The 21,264-nt window shown below is 51.5% G+C and overlaps 2 protein-coding genes across 7 annotated transcripts in view; one reads left to right on the top strand and one right to left on the bottom strand.

Annotated features, from left to right (window-relative positions):
- Positions 1-2,402: 2,402 nt before the first annotated feature.
- On the top strand, positions 2,403-16,601 carry FAM151A (family with sequence similarity 151 member A). 5 transcript variants are annotated; one of them, XM_057526064.1, is made up of 10 exons: positions 2,507-2,593; positions 2,775-2,967; positions 3,586-3,773; positions 5,279-5,425; positions 10,718-10,870; positions 11,860-12,019; positions 13,459-13,683; positions 14,436-14,575; positions 15,335-15,478; positions 15,841-16,601. In XM_057526064.1, the coding sequence occupies exons 3-10, from the start codon at positions 3,650-3,652 to the stop codon at positions 16,512-16,514; spliced, it is 1,767 nt and encodes a 588-aa protein (XP_057382047.1). In that variant the 5' UTR covers positions 2,507-2,593; positions 2,775-2,967; positions 3,586-3,649; the 3' UTR covers positions 16,515-16,601. The 5 variants fall into 5 exon arrangements, with proteins under 5 accessions (XP_057382071.1, XP_057382040.1, XP_057382047.1 ...); XM_057526078.1 differs by lacking the exon at positions 2,775-2,967 and adding an exon at positions 3,266-3,359 and having other exon boundaries at positions 2,517-2,593; XM_057526075.1 differs by lacking the exons at positions 2,507-2,593; positions 2,775-2,967 and adding exons at positions 3,016-3,117; positions 3,266-3,359.
- Positions 16,602-16,669: 68 nt separating this feature from the next.
- The window catches only part of ACOT11 (acyl-CoA thioesterase 11), a 44,570-nt gene continuing 39,975 nt past the window's right edge, over positions 16,670-21,264 (bottom strand). For both annotated transcript variants that reach the window (XM_007164398.3, XM_007164399.3), the window contains exons 13-16: positions 20,511-20,644; positions 18,465-18,596; positions 17,715-17,841; positions 16,670-16,826 (exon numbers count right to left, since the gene is read on the bottom strand). In XM_007164398.3, the coding sequence (XP_007164460.1) occupies positions 16,671-16,826; positions 17,715-17,841; positions 18,465-18,596; positions 20,511-20,644 (549 nt within the window). In that variant the 3' untranslated portion in view covers position 16,670. The remainder of the gene's footprint in view (positions 16,827-17,714; positions 17,842-18,464; positions 18,597-20,510; positions 20,645-21,264) is intronic.

Here is a 21,264-nt window from a genome sequence, read left to right as displayed (position 1 = left end):
TTCTTTCTAATTTTATTGATTTGAGTCCTCTCCCTCTTTTTCTTGATGAGTCTGGCTAATGGTTTATCAATTTTGTTTATCTTCTCAAAGAACCAGATTTTAGTTTTATTGATCTTTGCTATTGTTTTCTTTGTTTCTATTTCATTTATTTCTGCTCTGATCTTTATGATTTCTTTCCTTCTACTAACTTTGGGTTTTGTTTGTTCTTCTTTCTCTAGTTCCTTTAGGTGTAAAGTTAGATTGTTTATTTGAGATTTTTCTTGTTTCTTGAGGTAGGCTTGTGTTGCTATAAACTTCTCTCTTAGAACTGCTTTTGCTGCATCCCATAGGTTTTGGATTGTCGTGTTCTCATTGTAATTTGTCTCTAGGTATTTTTTGATTTCCTCTTTGATTTCTTTAGTGATCTCTTGGTTATTTCGTAACGTATTGTTTAGCCTCCATGTGTTTGTGATTTTACGTTTTTTTCTCTGTAATTGATTTCTAATCTCATAGCATTGTGGTCAGAAAAGATGCTTGATATGATTTCAATTTTCTTAAATTTACTGAGGCTTGATTTTGTGACCCAAGATGTGATCTATCCTGGAGAATGTTCCGTGTGCACTTGAGAAGAAAGTGTAATTTGCTGTTTTTGGATGGCATGTCCTATAAATATCAATTAAATCTAACGGGTCTATTGTGTCATTTAAAGCTTGTGTTTCCTTAGTAATTTTCTGTTTGGATGATCTGTCCATTGGTGTAAGTGAGGTGTTAAAGTCCCCCACTATTACCGTGTTGCTGTTGATTTCCTCTTTTAGAGCTGTTAGCAGTTGCCTTATGTATTGAGGTGCTCCTATGTTGGGTACATATATATTTGCAATTGTTATATCTTCTTCTTGGATTGATCCCTTGATCATTACGTACTGTCCTTCCTTGTCTCTTGTAACATTCTTTATTTTTAAGTCTATTTTATCTGATATGAGTATTGCTACTCCAGCTTTCTTTTGATTTCCATTTGCATGGAATATCTTTTTCCATCCCCTCACTTTCAGTCTGTATGTGTCCTTAGGTCTGAAGTGGGTCTCTTCAGCATATAGACAGCATATAGATGGGTCTTGTTTTTATATCTATTCAGTGAGCCTGGGTCTTTTGGTTGAAGCATTTAATCCATTCACATTTAAGGTAATTATCAATATGTATGTTCCTATGACCATTTTCTTAATTGTTTTGGGTTTGTTTTTGTAGGTCCTTTTCTTCTCTTGTGTTTCCCACTTAGAGAAGTTCCTTTAGCATTTGTTGTAGAGAAGGTTTGGTGGTGCTGAATTCCCTTAGCTTTTGCTTGTCTGTAAAGCTTTTGATTTCTCCATCGAATCTGAATGAGATCCTTGCCAGGTAGAGTAATCTTGGTTGTAGGTTCTTCCCTTTCATCACTTTAAGTATATCACGCCACTCCCTTCTGGCTTATAGAGTTTCTGCTGAGAAATCAGCTGTTAACCTTATGGGAGTTCCCTTGTATGTTATTTGTTTTTCCCTTGCTGCTTTCAATAATTTTTCTTTGGCTTTAATTTTTACCAATTTGATTACTATGTGTCTCGGCATGTTTCTCCTTGGGTTTATCCTGCCTGGGACTCTCTGTGCTTCCTGGACTTGGGTGGCTATTTCCTTTCCCATGTTAGGGAAGTTTTCAACTATAATCTCTTCAAATATTTTCTCGGTCCTTTCTCTCTCTCTTCTCTTTCTGGGACCCCTATAATGCAAATGTTGGTGCATTTAATGTTGTCCCAGAGGTCTCTTAGGCTGTCTTCATTTCTTTTCATTCTTTTTTCTTTATTCTCTTCCGTGGCAGTGAATTCCATCATTCTGCCTTCCAGGTCACTTATCCGTTCTTCTGCCTCAGTTATTCTGCTATTGATTCCTTCTAGTGTATTTTTCATTTCAGTTGTTGTATTGTTCATCTCTGTTTGTTTGTTCTTTAATTCTTCTAGGTGTTTGTTTGTTCTTTAATTCTTCTAGGTCTTTGTTAAACATTTCTCGCATCCTCTCAATCTTTGCCTCCATTCTTTTTCTGAGGTCCTGGATCATCTTCACTATCATTATTCTGAACTCTTTTTCTGGAAGTTTGCCTATCTCCACTTCATTTAGTTGTTTTTCTGGGGCTTTATCTTGTTCCTTCATCTGGTACAAAGTCCTCTGCCTTTTCATTTTGTCTATCTTTCTGTGAATGTGGTTTTCCTTCCACAGGCTGCAGAATTGTAGTTCTTCTTGCTTCTGCTATCTGCCCTCTGGTGGATGAGGCTACCTAAGAGGCTTGTGCAAGTTTCCTAATGGGAGGGGCTGGTGGTGGGTAGAGCTGGGTGTTGCTCCTGTGGGCAGAGCTCAGTAAAACTTTAATCCCCTTGTCTGCTGGTGGGTGGGGCTGGGTTCCCTCCCTGTTGGTTGTTTGGCCTGAGGCAACCCAACACTGGAGCCTACCCGGCTCTTTGGTGGGACTAATGGTGGACTCCGGGAGGGCTCATGGCAAGGGGTACTTCCCAGAACTTCTGTTGCCAGTGTCCTTGTCCCCACTGTGAGCCACAGCCACAACCCGCCTCGGCAGGAGACCCTCCAACACTAGCAGGTAAGTCTGGTTCAATCTCCTATGGGGTCACTGCTCCTTCCCCTGGGTCCCGATGTGCACACTACTTTGTGTGTGCCCTCCAAGAGTGGAGTCTCTGTTTTCCCCAGCCCTGTCGATTTGCAATCAAATCCCGCTAGCCTTCAAAGTCTGATTCTCTAGGAATTCCTCTTCCCATTGCCAGACCCCCAGGTTGGGAAGCCTGACGTGGAGCTCAGAACCTTCACTCCAGTGGGTGCACTTCTGTGGTATAAGTGTTCTCCAGTTTGTGAGTCAACCACCCAGCAGTTATGGGATTTGATTTTATTGTGATTGCTCCCATCCTACCATCTCATTGTGGCTTCTCCTTTGTCTTTGGATGTGGGGTATCTTTTTTGGTGAGTTCCAGTGTCTTCCTATTGATGATTGTTCAGTTGTGATTCCAGTGCTCTCGCAAGAGGGAGTGAGCGCCCAGAGGGAGTGAGCGCCCGTCTTTCTACTCTGCCATCTTCCCCCCTGCCCTCCAGGCCTATCACTTTCAATCTCAGGTAGATAATCTATCTGGGATAGAAGGAAAATTCATATTCCTCCAGCAGATCTAATCTGTCCTTGTCACCCACCCTTGCCTGACCTTTGTGACTCCCTGGGGCAAGGCAGAAAGAGGGAAGTACCATCTATGTGTGTCCTTTTATGCAGGGGAAGAATACCTCCAGGTCTTCAGGAAAGCAAAGTCAAGCTGGATCTAGATCCCTGGTCCCCCAACTCCCAGGCAGGGGCAGACAGGCAGCAGGTGGGGCTCAGTCTAACATCCTCTGCTGCCTCCTAATGTGCTCAAAGGTCATTTTGGAGGTGGCAGGATTTTCTGCTTGACCTGTTAAGATCCTGGGAGAGAAAGAGGAGGAGGAGGAGGGCGGGAAGGTAGGAGGGACTACGGGAGCTGTCTTCTGGGACATTTTCCTAGCCCGCCGGGGGAGAATTAGGTGCTGCTAAGGCTCCTGCATTCCATCCAATCCCAGCTCTGAGAGCCTCAGGAGACTCTGCACCGCGAGGAGTGTGGGGCATTTCCCAGAGAGGGTCATCATGGCCTACAAGAAGGGGTGTTCAAAGTGCTCGAAGTGGGCCCTTGTCAGCAGTGCCAGTGTGGCTCTGGTGTTCATCATCGGGATGATCCTGTGTTTCTCGCTGCAGCAGGGCATCCTGCCAGGTAGGAGCTTCCCTGTCATGCCATCTGGTCGGCTTCCCCCATCCCTCACTCCTTGCCCCCAGAAGTTTCTGTCCCCATTGACAGCCCTGATGGCCTCCTCTCCCCTCCCTACCAAGACTCTCCTCCATCCACAGCTCTACCTGCTCCTCCCATCACCAACCCCACCAAGACTTGATCCCCAACAGACAGTCCCATTAACTTTCCCTTCCTTTTTTACCAGGCTTCAGTTACCTGAGGACCAATGAACCTTGGTCTTCAGCCCAGACCTCCTTCTGTGCCCCCAGATGAACATTCCTTCTTGGACGGTCACGCGGGCATCTCAAATTCAGCTGACTGAGCTGAACGTTCCCTTTCCCCTCTGCGCCCTCTCCTGGTGAAGGGTCCTCCATCCACACGGGGACCTGGGAGCAGCCTCTCTTCCTCCTGCCTCTTGCCTGTATCTTCAGTCCTGTGCCTCGAGGCTCTTCCTGCCCATCCTCTACCCTCCATCCCTGCCCACCATGACCTCTCAAGCCTCTGTCTCCTGCTGGACCCCTGCAGCAGCCCTCCCCCTCCCACACAGTCTCTGCTGCCAGCCTGCTCACACCAGCCCATGTTCGGTCTGCCACCAAGGAGCTCTTTGCTTTTTTATTTATTTATTTATTTATTTATTTATTTATTTATTTATTTATTTATTTTTGGCTGTGTTGGGTCTTCATTGCTACATGCGGGCTGTCTCTAGTTGTGGCAAACAGGGGTTACTCTTCATTGCAGTGTATGGGCTTTTCTTTGCAGTGTATGGGCTTCTCATTGCAGTGGCTTCTCTTGTTGCGGAGCATGGGCTCTAGGCACACAGGCTTCAGTAGTTGCAGCACATGGGCTCAGCAGTTGCAGCACGTGGCTCAGCAGTTGCGGCACGCGGGCTTTGTTGCTCTGTGGCATGTGGGATCTTCCCGGACCAGGGCTTGAACCCGTGTCCCCTGCATTGGCAGGCAGATTCTTAACCACTGTGTAAGGAGATCTTTCTAAACATAAACCTAGTTTGCTGTCTCCAGCACACACCCAACTCCTTTGCTAGCTCCCAAAGCCATTTACAACTGGATCACAGCCCTCTTCCAATCTTGCCCTATTCCATTTCTCTGCATTCTGTACCAGGCCAATGGCCGTTCCTTTAGGCAACCATATATTTCCTATGGTCAAACCTTTGCTTATACTCTTCTCTCTGTCTGAAAGAACCTAGTCCCCTATTTTGGTCAAATTTACACACCCATCCTTCTAGGTCTCCCTTAAATGTTCCCTTATCAGTGAACTTCCCAACATCCGCAGGCTGGTTCAGAGTATCATTGTGCCCAGGACCCCACGTATTTCTCTCTCTCCCAGTAGTGATGAATCTGGGGTCCACTGTCTCTGCTAGATGGTGTGCTAGACACTCCCCGGGGCCCAAGGAGGGTTAGTAGGATGTACGGATGAGAGTCTTGGTCTGGGGCAAGAACTAATGCTAACAGTTCCCTTCGCCTTGATTCCAGGCTGTGAGCAGGATGCGGTCTGCCGCTCCGACGCGGACATGCTGGACTACCTGCTGAGCCAGGGTCAGATCAGCCAACACGACGGCCTGCTGGTCACCTGGTACCATGCTGCCAACAGCCAGAAGGAGATGAGGGCTGCCCTCCGCAGTAAGTCCAGTTGCCAGGACTGGGGCAGGCTGGGGCAGAGGTGGAGGCAATGGAGGGAGAGCGGAGGTGGGGCTAAGACAGCATTACCTATGAGGTGGCATTAGGATGGGTATCGCCACGTTCTTGCCATCCTCCACTTGAGAAAGTGGGGGCTCAGAGGTTAAGTGACTGGCTCAGGTTGTGCAGAGATGTCTGGTTTCAAGGTCACATCCTGCCCTTCCTCCCAGGCCTTGTCAGGAGACAGCTTCCCTGCTAAGGAGGCCTTTGTCCTCAAAGTCTAAAGAGCCAGAAGATGTTTGAGTGCCAGCGCTACCAAAAACGAGTTGTGGAAGCCTGAGCAAACTGTGTAACTCCTGAGCCTCTGATTCAGAATGATCACGGCAGCCAGTCGGCAACCACTCCCTGTGGGGACACACTCTCACATTCCACGTGGGTCTCCTGGGACTAAGAGCAGCCTGTTTTGTGGGTGCCATTCGACAGAAGAAAAATGGAGGCTCAGAAAAGTTAGGTGACTTACCTAACTTCACACTAAGGTCACACTGTTTGAAAGTGGCTAAGCCAGCATTGGAGCACCCAGTGGTCCGCTCCCACGCTCTAAGCCACTGCATTATGCCTGGCCCAGTTCAAAAGGGAAGGTCACTCTTCCGGGACTATGGGGAAGCTCATTAGATCATGCTCATGTATGTGCTTGTAAACTCTAAAGCAGTGACTATTCAAGATAAAAGGAAGGGTCCCCAAATTTGAGCATGCTTCAGAAAACACATTGCTAGCCCCACCCCTGGAGTTTCAGATTCAGTTGTTCTGGGGTGGAGCCTGAGAATTTGCATTTCTAATAAGTTCCCAGGTGACATTGATGTTGCTGGACCCAGGATCACACTTTGAGAACCACTGCTCAACCAAAATCCCTCAATTTTAGGAAAGTGAGATCCAGAGGGTCTTGTCCAAGGTCACACAGTAGGTCTGAAGCAGAGCAAGACCTAGGCGCCAGGCCTCTGGCTCTTACTCCTGCAGAGTCACCAGCAGAGAGCCTGGGAATGAGCATCTGGGAAAGGTTTGCTGAATGAATGAATGAGTCCTTAGGGAGACTTCCTGGAGGAGGCAGGATTGGCGGTCAGCAGAGGAGAGGCCATCACAGGCTGGGTGGAGCCAGTTTGCTGCTGCTTCAGGATCGGGAAGCTAATGGCCAGACTTGGGTGATAAGAGGCCAGAGAACTCCCTGGCAAGAGGGAGGGCTCTTATCTGGCAGATAAGGCCTGAGGGAAAGCAAAGAGGATCTGCCAGCCCCAGGCTCATCCCAGGTCAGCCCTGGGGCAGCAGGTAAGGGATCAGGCCCCACCAAGTTGGGATCTTGGCCAAGAAGAAAGCTAAGGGCCCCAACCAGGCAGTGCCCAACAGCATGGAGCGTGCAGAGGCACCCCTTAGCATAGCTGCAGGGGTGCGGAGCACCCCAGGCCCAGTTTTCTCCCTGAGGGTCCTGCTAGGTCCCTGGGGTAGGTCTCTGGGAGGAGGGTGGCTCCACGACTGAGGTGAGGACCCTCGGGGGGGGGGCAATGGTAGGCCAGGGTTAGGCCGGTGAAGTCACCTTGAACGTGACTGGACACCCATGTGGAGGGGAGGGGCCACAGCAAAGGCCTAGGAGGCAGACAGACTGGGTTCAAATTCTACCTTTTATCATTTACCAGAGGAGTGATTTGGGACAGGTGACTTCACCCATCTGCAGCTCAGTTTTTCCCTCTGCAAAATGTGGGCTGGTAGGATGACCATATCATTTATCGTCCAAACCAAGGCACGTTTGATAGTGAAAGAGGTCATTATTAATAATTATGCTGAAACAGCAGGAATACACCAGACTATCCCAGGCAAATGGGGACATGTGCTCACCCTAGTTAAGTGAGCGACTCCACGTAAATGATAATTAATACTTAGTGAATGCCTAACAAAGGATATTTTATTATTTACTTCTAGTAAACGAGGGGACAGGAAGCACAGAGAGGTCCAGTAACTTGCCCAAGGTCACACAGCTTGCAAGTGTTAGAGCTGGGACTGGAAGCTAGCACCCTTGGGTTCAGGATCTGCACACTCAGCCACAGCGCTCTCCTGCCAGACGTGATGCATAGAGCTCCTGGCATGTGGGGGAGGGGAAGGAGGGTCTGGTAAATTCCTGTGGGCTCCCTCTGGAGAACATCACTCTTTCCCACCTGACTGCGCCCCTGAGGACCAGGACTCCTACCGTGGCTGCAGAAACCTGATCCTTTCCTCATCTCCTGTTCCTTCACACCCCCACTCAAGCAAGTTGGCCCCCCAGATTCAGCATCTGGAAGGCACATAACAGGTGTAAATGACAAGGGAGGAGACTTCGGGAGGAAGCTGGATCCAGGTGGCGATCGCAAGGAGGCAGGTTAGGTCCATCAGTCTTTAGTCCACTTCGCTGAGCGTTTGCTGGGCCCCTACTCTGCACCCAGCTCAGGAGGAGGTTTAGAAATGAGTGAGATGTGGCCCTGTGTTCAAGGGGCTCACAGTGTCTCAAGGGAGGCAGCTGGTGAAAGTCAAGCAAGGCAGCAGCATCGGAGGTTCACCGGGACTCAGAGACCTGGGTTCCAGCCCTGGCTCCCTCCCAGAGTGCCCCCACCCTCCCCAGACCGGAACTGGCTCCCGTTAGATAGGGAAGGAGACCCTTCAGTATCCATTCTCTTGAACTACCCTCTTACCTGCCCAGTTGCCCCCCTCGGGCCTGGCTTCTCTGGGCCTTGATGGGCCCCAAACCCTTTGGACCCCTCTCTTTGCATTCCCAGGTAACCGAAAGTTAAGAAAAGAAAGTGCTTTGTGTTCAAGCCATAAAAATAAAGGCTACCTTCATATAGCCCTTCACAGTTTACAACGTGCCTTTATGTCCATGTCCTGTAGTCACGGCCCGGGGAGGCTCATCCCCATCTTGCCAGTGAGGACTCCAGGGAGTCCAGAGCTCTGGGCAGGAGGTATAATATGAGGATGAAATGGGACAATGCAAAGTGCCTGGCTCAGTGCTGGGGACAGCCTGGCACTCAGCTTCCTCCCCATCCTGGAAATCCAGACACCTAGATTTTAAAGAAATCTGCAAAAATTCTCTGCAACTTTGGGCAAGCTCTATCACCTTTCTGAACCCACGCTGGTTGATCTTAACTTTTCTATCACCCATTCATTCAGTCTTTTCTCATCCAACAAACATTTTTGAAGCTCCTTTTTTAGGCCTAGTATTGTCTTGGCATTGGAAATCCAAGTGATGGGCAACACAGACCCGGACCCTGCTCCCTGGCACTTACACTCAGGAAAGCTGGTGCTAAATGAGTAATTACATGGGGGCTGAGCACTCAAAGGAGAAACTGGCAACCTAACTTAGACTGGATGTGTGGTTTAGGGATGGCCTCCTTGATATTTTAAGCCAACACCCACGGATGAGCTGGAGGTGGCCTAGTAAAGCTGCGGAGGGAAGTGTTGCCAAGACAACAGCCATGTGTAAGAGCCCAGAGAAAGGAAGACAAGATATTTGAGTATCGATACTCAAAGTGTGGGCCACGGACCAGCAGCATGGGCATCACGGGGGAGATTGTTAGACACCTTGGGCCTCACCCCAGACCTACTGAGCAGAACTTGCATTTTAACAGTTCCTGGGTGATTTGTGTGCACATTAATGTTGGAGAAACAGGAGTGGCTGGAAGCTAGAGATTGAGGGAGAGAGGGACTCGAGATGAGGTGGGAAAGTTTGCCAGGCCTGGTCATGCAGGACCTCACAGACTATGGTAAGGCATTTAGCTTGGACTCTTAGGACAACGGTCAGGGACGTTTTGATTTTTTAACAGAAGTGACACGATCAGGTATGTGTTTGGAATACTCACTCTAGTGGCCGTGTGCAGAATGGACTTGGAGGGGAGCAGAGCTCGAGTCTCGAGGCTGCGAGTGTCAAACACAAGAGGCCCTCTGATGCCAACTGTCTGTGATGGGGCAGGAGCTGAGAGCGACCCCGCCTGCCCTCCACTCCATTCCTTAGACAGAGACCCTGCCTGCCCTCCACTCCAATCCTTAGACAGAGACCCTGGCCGGCTCTTCTGGCCTGCTTCTCACTGAAAGGCCTCAGCTCCCTCCTGGACTGAACTCTCGGAGCAGGCGTCACACAGCCACCTGACGGAGTTAACTGTGTGCATTTAAAAGATAAAAATAACGATGCTCAGTGCTGTAAGTGTGCCGGAGATGGGCCAGCTTACGTATTCCTGGCAGGAACATGAGTCAGAAGAATTTTTCTAGACAGTAATTTGTTAGTATGGGCCTTAAAAACACCCTGCATGGCCCTGACTCAAATTCCTTGTCAGGATAAAAAATAATCAGAAAATCAGAATAAAACATGCATCATTATTTGTTAGTAGCAAAAATTTAGAAACTACTAGGATGTCTCAGGAATGGGAGAGTGGCTAACTAAAGCAGGGTGAGTGCCCTCAATCAGGGTTTTTGCAGCTTTTTTTTTTTTAATGAAACATAGAAAAGATTGTAAAAAAATGTGTCACTATTGAAAGAAAAAGATTAAAATTATAAATGCAGAGTATTCCCAACTGTGTAAAAACTATACATAGATAAAAGTGGAAGAAAATACATCAAAAAGTGAACTATGATGGAAATGCTTTCCTCAAGTCAAGATAAAAAATAATCAGAAGGGCTTCCCTGGTGGTGCAGTGGTTGAGAATCCGCCTGCCAACGCAGGGGACACGGGTTCGAGCCCTGGTCTGGGAAGATCCCGCATGCCGCGGAGCAACTGGGCCCGTGAGCCACAACTACTGAGCCTGCGCGTCTGGAGTCTGTGCTCCACAATGAAAGGCCGCGATAGTGAGAGGCCCGCGCACCGCGATGAAGAGTGGCCCCCGCTCGCCGCAACTAGAGAAAGCCCTTGCACAGAAACGAAGACCCAACACAGCCAAAAATAAATAAATACATTTATTAAAAAAAAAAAATCAGAAAATCAGAATAAAATATGCATCATTATTTTTTAGTAGCAAAAATTTAGAAATGTGGGTGAATATTTCTCTTTCTGCTTTTCTGTATTTTCCAAATGTTGTATGATAAATGTGTAATACTTTGATGATGAGAAAAATTGCTTTAAAAAAGGAGATGATTTGGGAATTCCCTGGCGGTGCAGTGGTTAGGACATGGCACTCTCACTGCTGGGGCCCAGGTTCAATTCCTGGTCGGGGAACTAGGATCCCACAGGTTGTGCAGCAAAAAAAAAAAAAAGGAACCAATCAAGATGGAGTTTGTCCTCTTGCACAGGTGACGCTGTGGCCCTGGAGGCAGACGTCACGGTAGAAGGGCTCGGCACAGTCAACGAGACAGGCGTCCCCATCATGGCGCACCCCCCAGCCATCTACAGTGACAACACCCTACAGCAGTGGCTGGAGGCCGTGCTGGCCTCTTCCCAGAAGGGTAAGGACCTCTCTCAGGCCCTCCCCAGCTGCCCAGCCCTCTGGTCCTCAGGCCGCATGTGCAGGGGTCCTTCCACTAGGAAGCTAGGCCAGTGCTCGTCAGGAGTTGCTCGTTGCCTTGGCTTTCCAGCCCAGCGCTCTAGAGGCCTGGGCTCGGGGAAGATCAGTGAGATGAGGGATGAAAAAGTGCAGGGTAAGCTGCAAAGGGCCAAACATGTCTGGGCCCTGAATCCGTGGAACTGGATACAACATGCTCAAAAGCCACATTCCACCTTCCCCTCCCACGTCTCTTTGCCAGTGATAGTCAGAATCCAGGCATCACCCTAATGTCTCTCCCTCATCCCCCACATCCGCTCAGCTGCTGCACCTGCCAATTCTAACCCTGAACCCTACCCCCTGATCCAGCCCCAGTCACATCATCTTTCTCCTGGACCTCCTTCCTCACTGGCTTCCTGCTTCCAAACTCAGCCCCTACCTGAGTGAACTTTCCAAAATGCCAATTGTCACGTCACTCCCCTGCTTTAACCCTCCATGGCTCCCCACTGTCCTCAGGAGAAACTGCGATCTCCTTGGCCTGTCTTTCAACATCTTTCTCTAACTTCTCAGCCTCACCTCCTGCTGTTCAGGCTCAGGTGGCTTAGGCCCCTCTGAGCCTGCCTGTCCAAGAATCACAGTCCCTTTTCATCCGATGCTTGACAACCCCTGAACCAGCCCCAAGTCCCAAGCGCTTACGCACCATCTGCTTCCTCCCCTTGGTGATGGGGGACGGGAGCTCATTCCTACAGAGGCAAGTCCTTTCTCTCCAGGTTAGCTCTGCCTGTTTGAAAGCCCTTCTTCACACCCAGCGAGAATCTGGTCCCTGTCTTCCCTCCCTGCCCCCAACACACATACCATACCTGCTCTCTCTGTCCCAGGAAGTCATGTCTTCTGTTTCCTTCTTCCTTGAGCACGAGGGACCAGTTCCCCAAGCCCTTGGCCCTCTCCCCACAGGCATCAAACTAGACTTCAAGAGCATCAAGGCCGTGGGCCCCTCCCTGGACCTCCTGCGGCGGCTGACCGAGGAGGGGAGAGTTCGGAGGCCTGTATGGATCAATGCCGACATCCTGAGGGGCCCCAACATGCCCATCCCGATAGAAGTCAATGCTACACAGTGAGTGTTCGCCTCTCTGCCCCAGCTGTGTCCAATCCTCTTCCGTCAACATCTGGCACAGTAGGTGCTCAGGGGACCTTTGCTGAGTTTGCTTCCAGCCACACCATGTAGTCTGACCTCTGAGCCTTCACACGTGCTATTCCCTCTGCCTCGAATGCCTTTCCCCCATTTCCTGATGAACCTTTGCCCAGTCATTACCTGTCCCAGAAACTTCCCTGACATCCAAGGCCACTGAGGGCCTTCACTCACACTTTCTCCTAACAGTCCTGATTTCGTTGAACTATCACTGTCGGATTACAGGTTTGTCACCCTTACTACAGTGTTTATTCCTGGAGGGCAAACAGGTCCTAGTCCAGTGACAAGGGCAACACTTGGCCTGCTAGAAAAGTCTAAAGCACTGACTCCTTCCCTAGCCCCCCATGAAATCCCAGCACTGCCACCAACCACCCTCACGTAACACAGGCATGGTGTGCTCCAGTTTACAAAGGGCCACTTAAAAGGAGAGCATATATCTGAGTTGATCTTCACATAGCAATGCCAGGTTAGGAGCATTTTTTCTCACCATTTTGCAGATGAGAAAGCTGACAATAATTGAGGCACAATCTGTTGAATGTTTATTGTGTGTCACAGGCACTTTTCAAGTACTCTAGTTGTAGAATACCACTTAACTCTTACTTGAGAATGAGGTAGGTAATATTATTTTCATTTAATTAATACAGGAAATATCTCACTGAAGTTAATGACCTGCCTAAATCTAGTAATTGGCAGAGGAAAGATTCAAAACCAGGCCTTTCTGACTGTAACCTCCATGCTCTTTACCGCCCATCCATCCATCCATCCATCTTTCCAGCCAGTCAGCCAACAATCCATCCGTCCAATATTTATCATGATTCTCAAACTTAGGTGCATTTGGAAAGCAGCAGATTGAAAATGTAGTCAGTGGCCCGAGATAAATAATGGTTCACCTTCTTGGAGTGAAGAAAATTACTCAATAATCTGGGGAGAGGGAGGGTAACATTATTTGCCTATTAAAATTTGCATCAAGGCAAAATTTGAATGAAATTTTTAAATAAAATATGAAAGTTCAGAGACTCTCACAGCTGGGAGAACCCACATCCCACACCTGGGACTTTAGATTGCATCCCCTCGTCCATGTGGGTATGTTTACGAAGGCCTGTCCTGCCTGAAAGGATGCCATCTTTGAGAATCAAAGGGGCTGGGTGAGCTGCCCAAGGTCACAGAATCAGGACCCAAACTCAGACCTCCCCGACACCAAAGTCCATGCCCTACTGTGGGACTTTGAGCAAGCCATTTCTGTTCTTTAGGACTGTGCCCTTATATCATAGATGCAATAGATCCTGCCTCTTCTTAGCACTGTGATGGGAACCCGGGAGATGAGGAAGGGGCTCTAAAAGGACAGCATCTCTGATTCTCTGCAGGTTCCTGGCCTTGGTCCAGGAGAAGTATTCTAAGGTAACCCTGTCTCCAGGCTGGACCACCCTCTACCTGCCCCTGTTCCCAAAGGGGACGTATACCCGAGCCATGGTAGAGAAGATGCAGGGGCTGGTGGAAGGACTGCCACAGAAGGTCACCTTCCCTGTGCGGGCTGTCATGGTGCGGGCTGCCTGGCCCCACTTCAGCTGGCTGCTGGGCCAATCTGAGAGGTGAGGACTCCCAGGCCCCTGCCACAGCTCCCACTCCCTCCAAACCGGCTCCCAGGCACTGATGCCCCCAGAAGATCCCAGAGGCTCATGGCTAGAAGGGTCTTATTGATCATCTGGTCCAAACTCTGCTGGTGCTCACATGCTCTACAATGTCCCTGCTTTCTGCTTGTATGCCTCCGGTAATGGGGAGCTCACTATCATCTGAGGCAGCCCGTCCATTGGCAGACAACTCTCTGCCCATTGGAAAGTGTCTACACTGAGACACAATTTGCCTCCCACAGCTTCCTCCCATGGAAGCCAGCTGTTCCCTGGGGCTGCACAGATTGCACCTACAGCCTCTGCCCCAGGATAGCTCTGTAGGGATTGAGGAAGCCCCATCCCCACCCCTGCACTCTGTCCCCAGCTGCCCAGCACCACCTTCCTCAGCCTCTCCCCACTGGAGACCGCCCCCTTCCCCTCTTCATACCTGACCTCTAACCCCACCCCCTGTGCCCATCTCTTCTGTCCTTGTCTCCTTCCCAAGACAGGACCCAGAAATAGACACTCCAAGTGAGGAGGTAAGGCAGTCCATCTCCCCTCCTTCTCAGCCTCTGCTCTCAGTCATCGTTGCCGAGGCCTCTGTGGCTTCTTCTGCCCCCAGGAAGCAGGGTAGCGTTCCTCCCCTGCCCAGCTCGGGCCCAGCTCTGAGCACAGGAGTGGGGCTGAGGGCTGCTGGGCCCAGGCAGGCACTGAGCTGGCTCTCTGGACCCCAGGTACAGCCTGACGCTGTGGCAGGCCACCTCGGACCCCGTGTCAGTGGACGATCTCCTCTACGTCCGGGACAACACCGCCACCCACCAAGTCTACTATGACCTCTTCGAGCCTCTCCTGTCGCAGTTCAAGCAGCTCGCCAGTAGGGAGGGGTCTGGGCAGCGTGGGAAAGGGCGGTGGGGCCGGATTCTGCACAGGGCAGCACTTGGTAGACACGGCAGCAGAGTTAGGTGGGATGGGGCACTGGAAGGGGAAAATCCTAGGAGGGATAGGAGGAAGGAATCGTTTTGAGCATCAGTTGTATGCCAGACCCCAGTACGGTATGCTAAGCTTTATAGATCTGTGAAGCAGGGATTCCATTTTACAGATAGGGAAACTGAGATTCAGAACAGTTAGGTAATTTATACAAAGTCATTCAGCTTGAACGTGGCACAGCTCCTACTGGAACCAGCAAATTCCAAACCCCATATGCTTCCCCTTGCAATACAGTTCCTCTAAGGTTTACTCTAGCATTTCAGAGAATGGCCCCTCCACTGTACCTGCTAATCAGTGATGCAGACACTACCTTGTCCAAACACCTCACTCGCCTGACTCCAAACCTAGGAGAGCCTGCAGTTAGGCCATCTCAAAGGGGACCCATCAGACCCAACATTCCTGCCTTGGGAGCCATCTTGGTGAGGGGGAGGAATACCAGCTTTGGGGCCAGATGGACCTGGTTCCATCAGGTTCCAATCCCAGCAACCCTGCCTACTGGCCGTAGGACCTTGGGCAAATCACCTGTAATCTATAAAACAGGGAATTACAGCTCCCAGGAAGCTTGCTGTGAGGCTTAGAGACGATGCGCGGTGCACAGAGGGCTCTGTGACCAGCGGCCTCTTCATCTTGGCAATTTGCCCCACAGTGAACACCTCACGGAAGCAAAGCTACTACACGGGAGGCAGCCTGATCCCCCTTCTCCAACTCCCTGGGGATGAGGGTCTGAGCGTGGAATGGCTGGTTCCTGACATCCAGGGCAACAGGAGCACAGCAACAGTGCGACTCCCAGGTAAGGTCCACCTGCAGCCCCTGTGCTCCTAGCTCAACCACGAGAGTTTCCTACACTTGGGGAAGCTGCCTCAGATCTCCGTTACCATAGCAACACAGCTGCAAGGTAGGGAGTACAGTGCCGTCAAAAGTGCGGGGCTCCTGGCCTTCAGCACCTGTGAGCCCTGAGTCACATCACGCTGCAAGAGAGGCGGGCATGGGCCCCAGGGCTGAGCCACAGGCAAGGGCCCAGAGCTGAGCTAGCAACTCATTGTGTCATTCTGATGAGCCTCGGGCACATTCATAAAGCAGCCCTTCCACCTGGAACCCAGATCTGATCGACAGATCCCATTACCCCGCTGCTGCCTCCATTGCCTCTTCCAGACAGAGAAGGCATGATCCTGCTGAAAGTTGGCCTCCAGGAGCCTGCAGCTGGGGACCCCGTGCCCATCGTACGTGCCCCAGATGGCCGTGCCCTGACACTGGAGTTCTGCCTGCTGCAGCTGGCCACGCGCCCCGGACGCTGGGGCATCCATGTGCACATCGCAGAGCCCACAGCCCTCCGGCCATCCCTGGCCACACTGGCCACCCTCTCCACCCTTGGCCACCTGCCTCGGCCTGTGTGGGTCGGGGCCACAGTCTCCCACGGGAGTTTTGTGGTCCCTGGCTATGTGACTGGCAGGGAGTTGCTTACAGCTGTGGCCGAGGTTTTCCCCCATGTGACGGTGGCACCAGGCTGGCCCGAGGAAGTGCTGAGCAGTGGCTACAGGGAACAGCTGCTCACAGATATGCTGGAGCTGTGCCAGGGCCTCTGGCAACCCGTGTCCTTCCAGCTGCAGGCTGGGCCGCTGGGCCAGAGCGCGGCTGGAGTCGTGGCCAGGCTGTTGGCAGGCTCCGCCCGGGCCACTGTCACAGTGGAACACAGCCCTGGCTGGGGCAGCTATGCATCTGTGCGGGCAGTGCTGCTAGCAGCCAGGGCCGTGGAGAGGACCCGAGTCTACTACAGGCTACCCCAGAGTTACTACCAAGACTTGCTGGCGGATGTTGGCAGAAAGTGACCACCCAGGGGTGCTGGGCTGGTGGACCCCTGGGTCCAGGCTTCCCACGGGGGTGGCAGGAAGGAATAAATGCCTCTGCCTTCCTCAGTGCACTGCGTGTGTGTCCTCAGGGCAGGATGGAGTGGGAGCTGGGCGTGAGGTGGCCACTGAAGATGCCTAGAGGGTCTGGAGGCTGGGGGCCAGATCGTTCCGGTTGTCCAAGAGGAACTGCTCACAAGCTTTGAAGGTGGTGTAGAACTCAGAGGAGAGGCCAGTCACATTGGTCGTCACGTACTTGAGAAAGCCTGGGGTGGCCTGGTTATAGTAGGACACCTGCAGGATGGGAAGCCACACTCAGGGAGGCTGGGCAGTGGGAGGGGTGGGAGCTGAGTGCACATGAGGCGGGAGGGAGGCAGCCTTGTCACCTGCTAGGAAGGCAGCAAATACCAGCCAGCACCTGGGGCCTTAGAAGACTGCGTGACTGACGGGTGTGACCTCCTCCAGCTGGTCTCCCCTGACCCCTCACCCCCACCCCGGGTGCTGACAACCCTGCCTTCCCTCTGTCACCACACACTACTGTCATCACGTGTCTCCCCTGGCAGCCAGGAGGCCCTGGAGGACCGGGGCTGGGTCTCCAGAGCCCAGCACGGAATCCCTTTTAAATGAAGGTGCTCTAGGGCCATTCGCAAGTTAGAATAAGCCCAAGGATTGCCCTGAGGAGCTCGTCAGTTTAGATGTATTAAGTTAGCTAGCACTGTCCAAGTCCCTGCCTCGGGGGAGTCTCCGAGCCACTGTGAGCTGAGGAAGGGGCAATGGGTATCCCCAGCCCAGCCACCCTCAGCCTTCTCCCCTACGCTTTAGTTAACACTGACTGCCCTGCTGAGTTTTATGGGCCCTGAGAGCCATATAAAGCCTTCCTAGACAATAAGTAAATGAGGAGATAGAATTTTAGATCAGAGCCCAGGGCTTCTGCCCTCTGTGTCCAGTGCTTTTTCCAAGACCCTGCAGTGGCCTCGGACTTAGCACAGATTAGGTCTTAATGAAGGCTCATTTTCAGCGCCTGACACCCTTAGGCTCTCCTGAGCTGGAAGAGAGAGACTGCTGACGGGCAGGGGAGCCTGGGTCTGGAACTGTCTGAGCTGGACAGTGCTGAGCTCTGGACACAGGTGTGGCTTTGGGGTGAATCTGGGTGGGAGGGGGAAAGGAGACACCCAGCCTCACCTTGGTCAACTGGTCCCCCTCGTGCCAGAAGCAGAAGCCTGAGCAGATGGTCTCCCCACGCCTGTACTCCGAGGTCTCGAGGTGCGTGGGCAGCGTAACTGACCTCATCGCAATGACATAGGGGTCCCTGGAATGGAGGAAGGGTGTGGAGGGGACACAGGAGAGGGTGAGGGCCTGGTTCCAGAGCCCTCCTCTGGCACTGATCCAGAGTCTGAGGCACGCAGAGCCTGGCTCTGGGCCAAGCTGGAAAGAGGAGATGCCTGTGGATTAGCAGCTCTGAACTCACCAGGAGCCAGCGTGACTGCACCGTGGACTTTCTGGAAAAGCCCCTCCACTGCAGACACTCAGGAAGCAGTGTTGCGCTTTGGGGTTTTTGTGCTTCATCTTTTTGCCTGTCTCTAGCAGAAGTGATGCCGTCTCTCCGGCATCCCCACCATGGCACAGCTGACAGCCTCACCACCCTTCAGCCAACACGGGGCCTTCAGAGGCCGGAGGCCAAGGAGTTGGCCATGTGAGAACTGGCCCGTCTGTGGCCTGGGGCAAGGCGCCCTCACTACCCCAGGGACAGAGACCACCCCGCTTTAGAGCATGAGTGACTAGAGGGGCCGTGCATCCCCATGTCCTCCATCCTACCCACAGCAAGACCACTGCGGCCAGTAGGAAGCAGAGGGCTGACTCTAGGCTGATGTCCCCTCCCTGGGGAGGAAGATGAGCCCTGCCCACCTCCCACCCCAGAAGGCAGGCACGCACCTGTTGTCACAAGGCTTCCGCCGAGAGGCCAGGATCACAAAATCCTGGGGCTTGGGGTCACCGCCGAGGGCAGGGCTGACGATGTGGTAGATGGCATCATCCTCGTCCACCTGCTGCACTAGCTCCACGCTCCTGTACAAAACCCACGGGCATCACACCAGCTCCTCGTGTGAGAGCAGGTCTGACCCAGGCCCTCCCGTGCTTCAGCTGCCCTGAGCAGATGCTTGGGGGATATTTCACCCCCAACACTGCTCAGCAGGGACCACAGGAGGGCAGAAAAGGCTGGCAAGATAAACACACACACGGGCACACAGACACATACACAAGCAAATGAACACACACCCGTGGGCACACATGTGCACACATACACAGATAGACACCCACCGATGCACACACACTACACAGATGTGTGATGCTTTAGTAGTTGTACTGAATATTTAGTGAGCGCCCACTGTGTGCCAGACACTGTTCTAAGAGCGTTATGGGTCCTATTTCACTTAACCCCACGTCAGCCCGTGCAGTTGGTACTCTTAGTATCCCCATTTTATAGATGAGGGGGCTGAGACTCAGAGAAATAACTCACCTTCGGCCACAGAGCTAATAAGGAAGCAGGTGTGGGACGTGCTTGGGTTGTTGGGCGCCAGAGCTGTGCCCCTCAGGCCCGGGCACACTGCACGCATGTGCCCAGGTAGACACACGTAGGCTTACACCAACACGCACACACACAAAAGGACATCCACGCAGAGACACGCACAGCCATGTCCAGACCTGCCATCTTTTCCCTGCTCTCCCACCTACCCTGGAAGCTGCCTCAGGAACAAGGCAGCTGTGGGCAGGGTGGAGGAAAGCTGCTAGGGCCTCCCTTCCCCTCAGGACACGCCCCCCAATCCCATCAAGCATCAAGATCTGATCGGGCCTTCAAGGCCCACACCAGCCTGCCTCCTCCGAGAAGCCTTCCTACCACATGCCCAACCCCTTCTCCCCAACATCCACCACCAAATCACCTCTCAGGCTTCCAGGATGGCATGGCCAGCAGGCCTGGGGCCAACCTAGACCAGGGCTTTTTAAAGCAACGCAGCCCTTTTTGCAAAGAAACCTTATGCAGAAAGCCTGGGTGTGAACAGCTACAAGCAGGCCTGCTTTGGTGAAGAGAGATGGGGGAAGGTAGGGGAAGGCCAATTTGTCAAGTATCAACTCACCAAATGACCTGCTTACTGAATTTCCAGATACACAGATCCTCCTTATGGATACACTCAGGAATATAGGCTCCTCTTAATAAGCCATTGGAGAAATGATCAAAGAACCCCCAAAGGAGGGTGTTGGCATAACAGAAAATGACTTGAAAGGGATTTGAAAAAATACCAGTTTCAACTTTAACATTCCCATATTAAACACTGAAATTCTGGCTATTTTCCTAAGCAAAAACTTACATGGAGAATCAATAAATTTGGGGAACAAATGCATTTATAGGAATAACATTTATATTCAGTAACTCACTACATTAAAAAATAACATTCATGTACATTCATGTACATATCCATACGAAGAACTGGCAAACTTGGTAAATTCAGCAAATTGGCCGTTCTCTGAGTTACCCTGAGTCTGGGAGGGGTTCCCACGCACACCCTCCACTTCCAACTACCACCCCAAGCAGTCCCTGAGCCCCCTCTGGGAAGGCAGAACTCCACAGAACACGCTTTGAAAATCACTGATCTATCCCTGGGTGCAAATCTACAACCCACACCTCAAGTACCCATTTTAAGAGAAGGGAAACTGAGGCCCAGAAAAGACATGACTTGTCCATGGTCACACAGTTAGTTAGGCCAGGAACAAGACTTAAACCCAGGCCCCCGACTCCAATTCCAGGCTCACTCTCTTCCCTGAGGGCTCAGACTACCCTTGACTCTGACGCTCACCTAACACATAACCAAGTGCCCCACCCCCATCCTGCCTGCTAAAGGCCGGCAGGGGCTGAGCACAGTGGGGGGAAGGCTCAGGAGGAGACACCTGAGGGCCCACCTCCCCGCCCCACCCCGCTGCCCTCACCGGTAGTGCTTGTCCCATTCGGGCCTCCGACGGAGGTCTGAGAGCAGCAGGAAGGCCTGGGCGGCGTCCACATGCACCAGCATCTCCATGTGGAAGGAGAGGAACTTGTCCTCCTCTAGAGTGTACAGGCGGACCTGCATGGGCCAGAGGGCAGCCTCGTTCCCACGCCTCCTCCTCAGCCTATGCTGGGGACCGGGGCTGGAAGCTCAGGGCTGCGACTGATTGCTGTGTAACTGTGAGCAAGCAACTCAACCTCTCTGAGCCTCGGTCGCATTCCCATGAAAATGGGAGATTCAGCCCTAGTGGATGGGAAGGTGTCTGAAGGAGCAGTGACTGCATGCATAAGCCCAGGATGGAATGGTACTCACTACGAAATGGAACAAACTCAAACAAGCACTCAACACGAGTGAAGGCCTTGTGCCAAGAGAAAGAAGTCAGATTGAAAGGTTATATACTGTATGACTCCCCGTACTGGACATTCTCAAAATAGACAAAACTAAAGGGACAGAAAACTGATCCGTGGTCTCCTGGGGTTGGGGGTGGGAAGAGGCTTGACCACAATGGGGAATGAGAGAAACTGGGGGGATTATAGAAATGTTCTGTATCTTGATTATGGTAGTGATTCTGTAACTTTATGTGTTTTCCAAACTAGTAGAATTGTACACTAAAAAGGGGAAATTTTACTACATGTAAATTATACCCCAATTTTTTAAATGTGGAAAAAAATTTTTAAAAGAAGATAAAGTAGCAGGGG

This window comes from Balaenoptera acutorostrata, chromosome 1 (assembly GCF_949987535.1).
Source record: "Balaenoptera acutorostrata chromosome 1, mBalAcu1.1, whole genome shotgun sequence".
Classification (NCBI taxonomy): Eukaryota; Metazoa; Chordata; class Mammalia; order Artiodactyla; family Balaenopteridae; genus Balaenoptera; species Balaenoptera acutorostrata.
The sequence above is the reverse complement of the archived record's forward strand: the minus strand, read 5'-3'. Positions and strand labels throughout refer to the sequence as shown.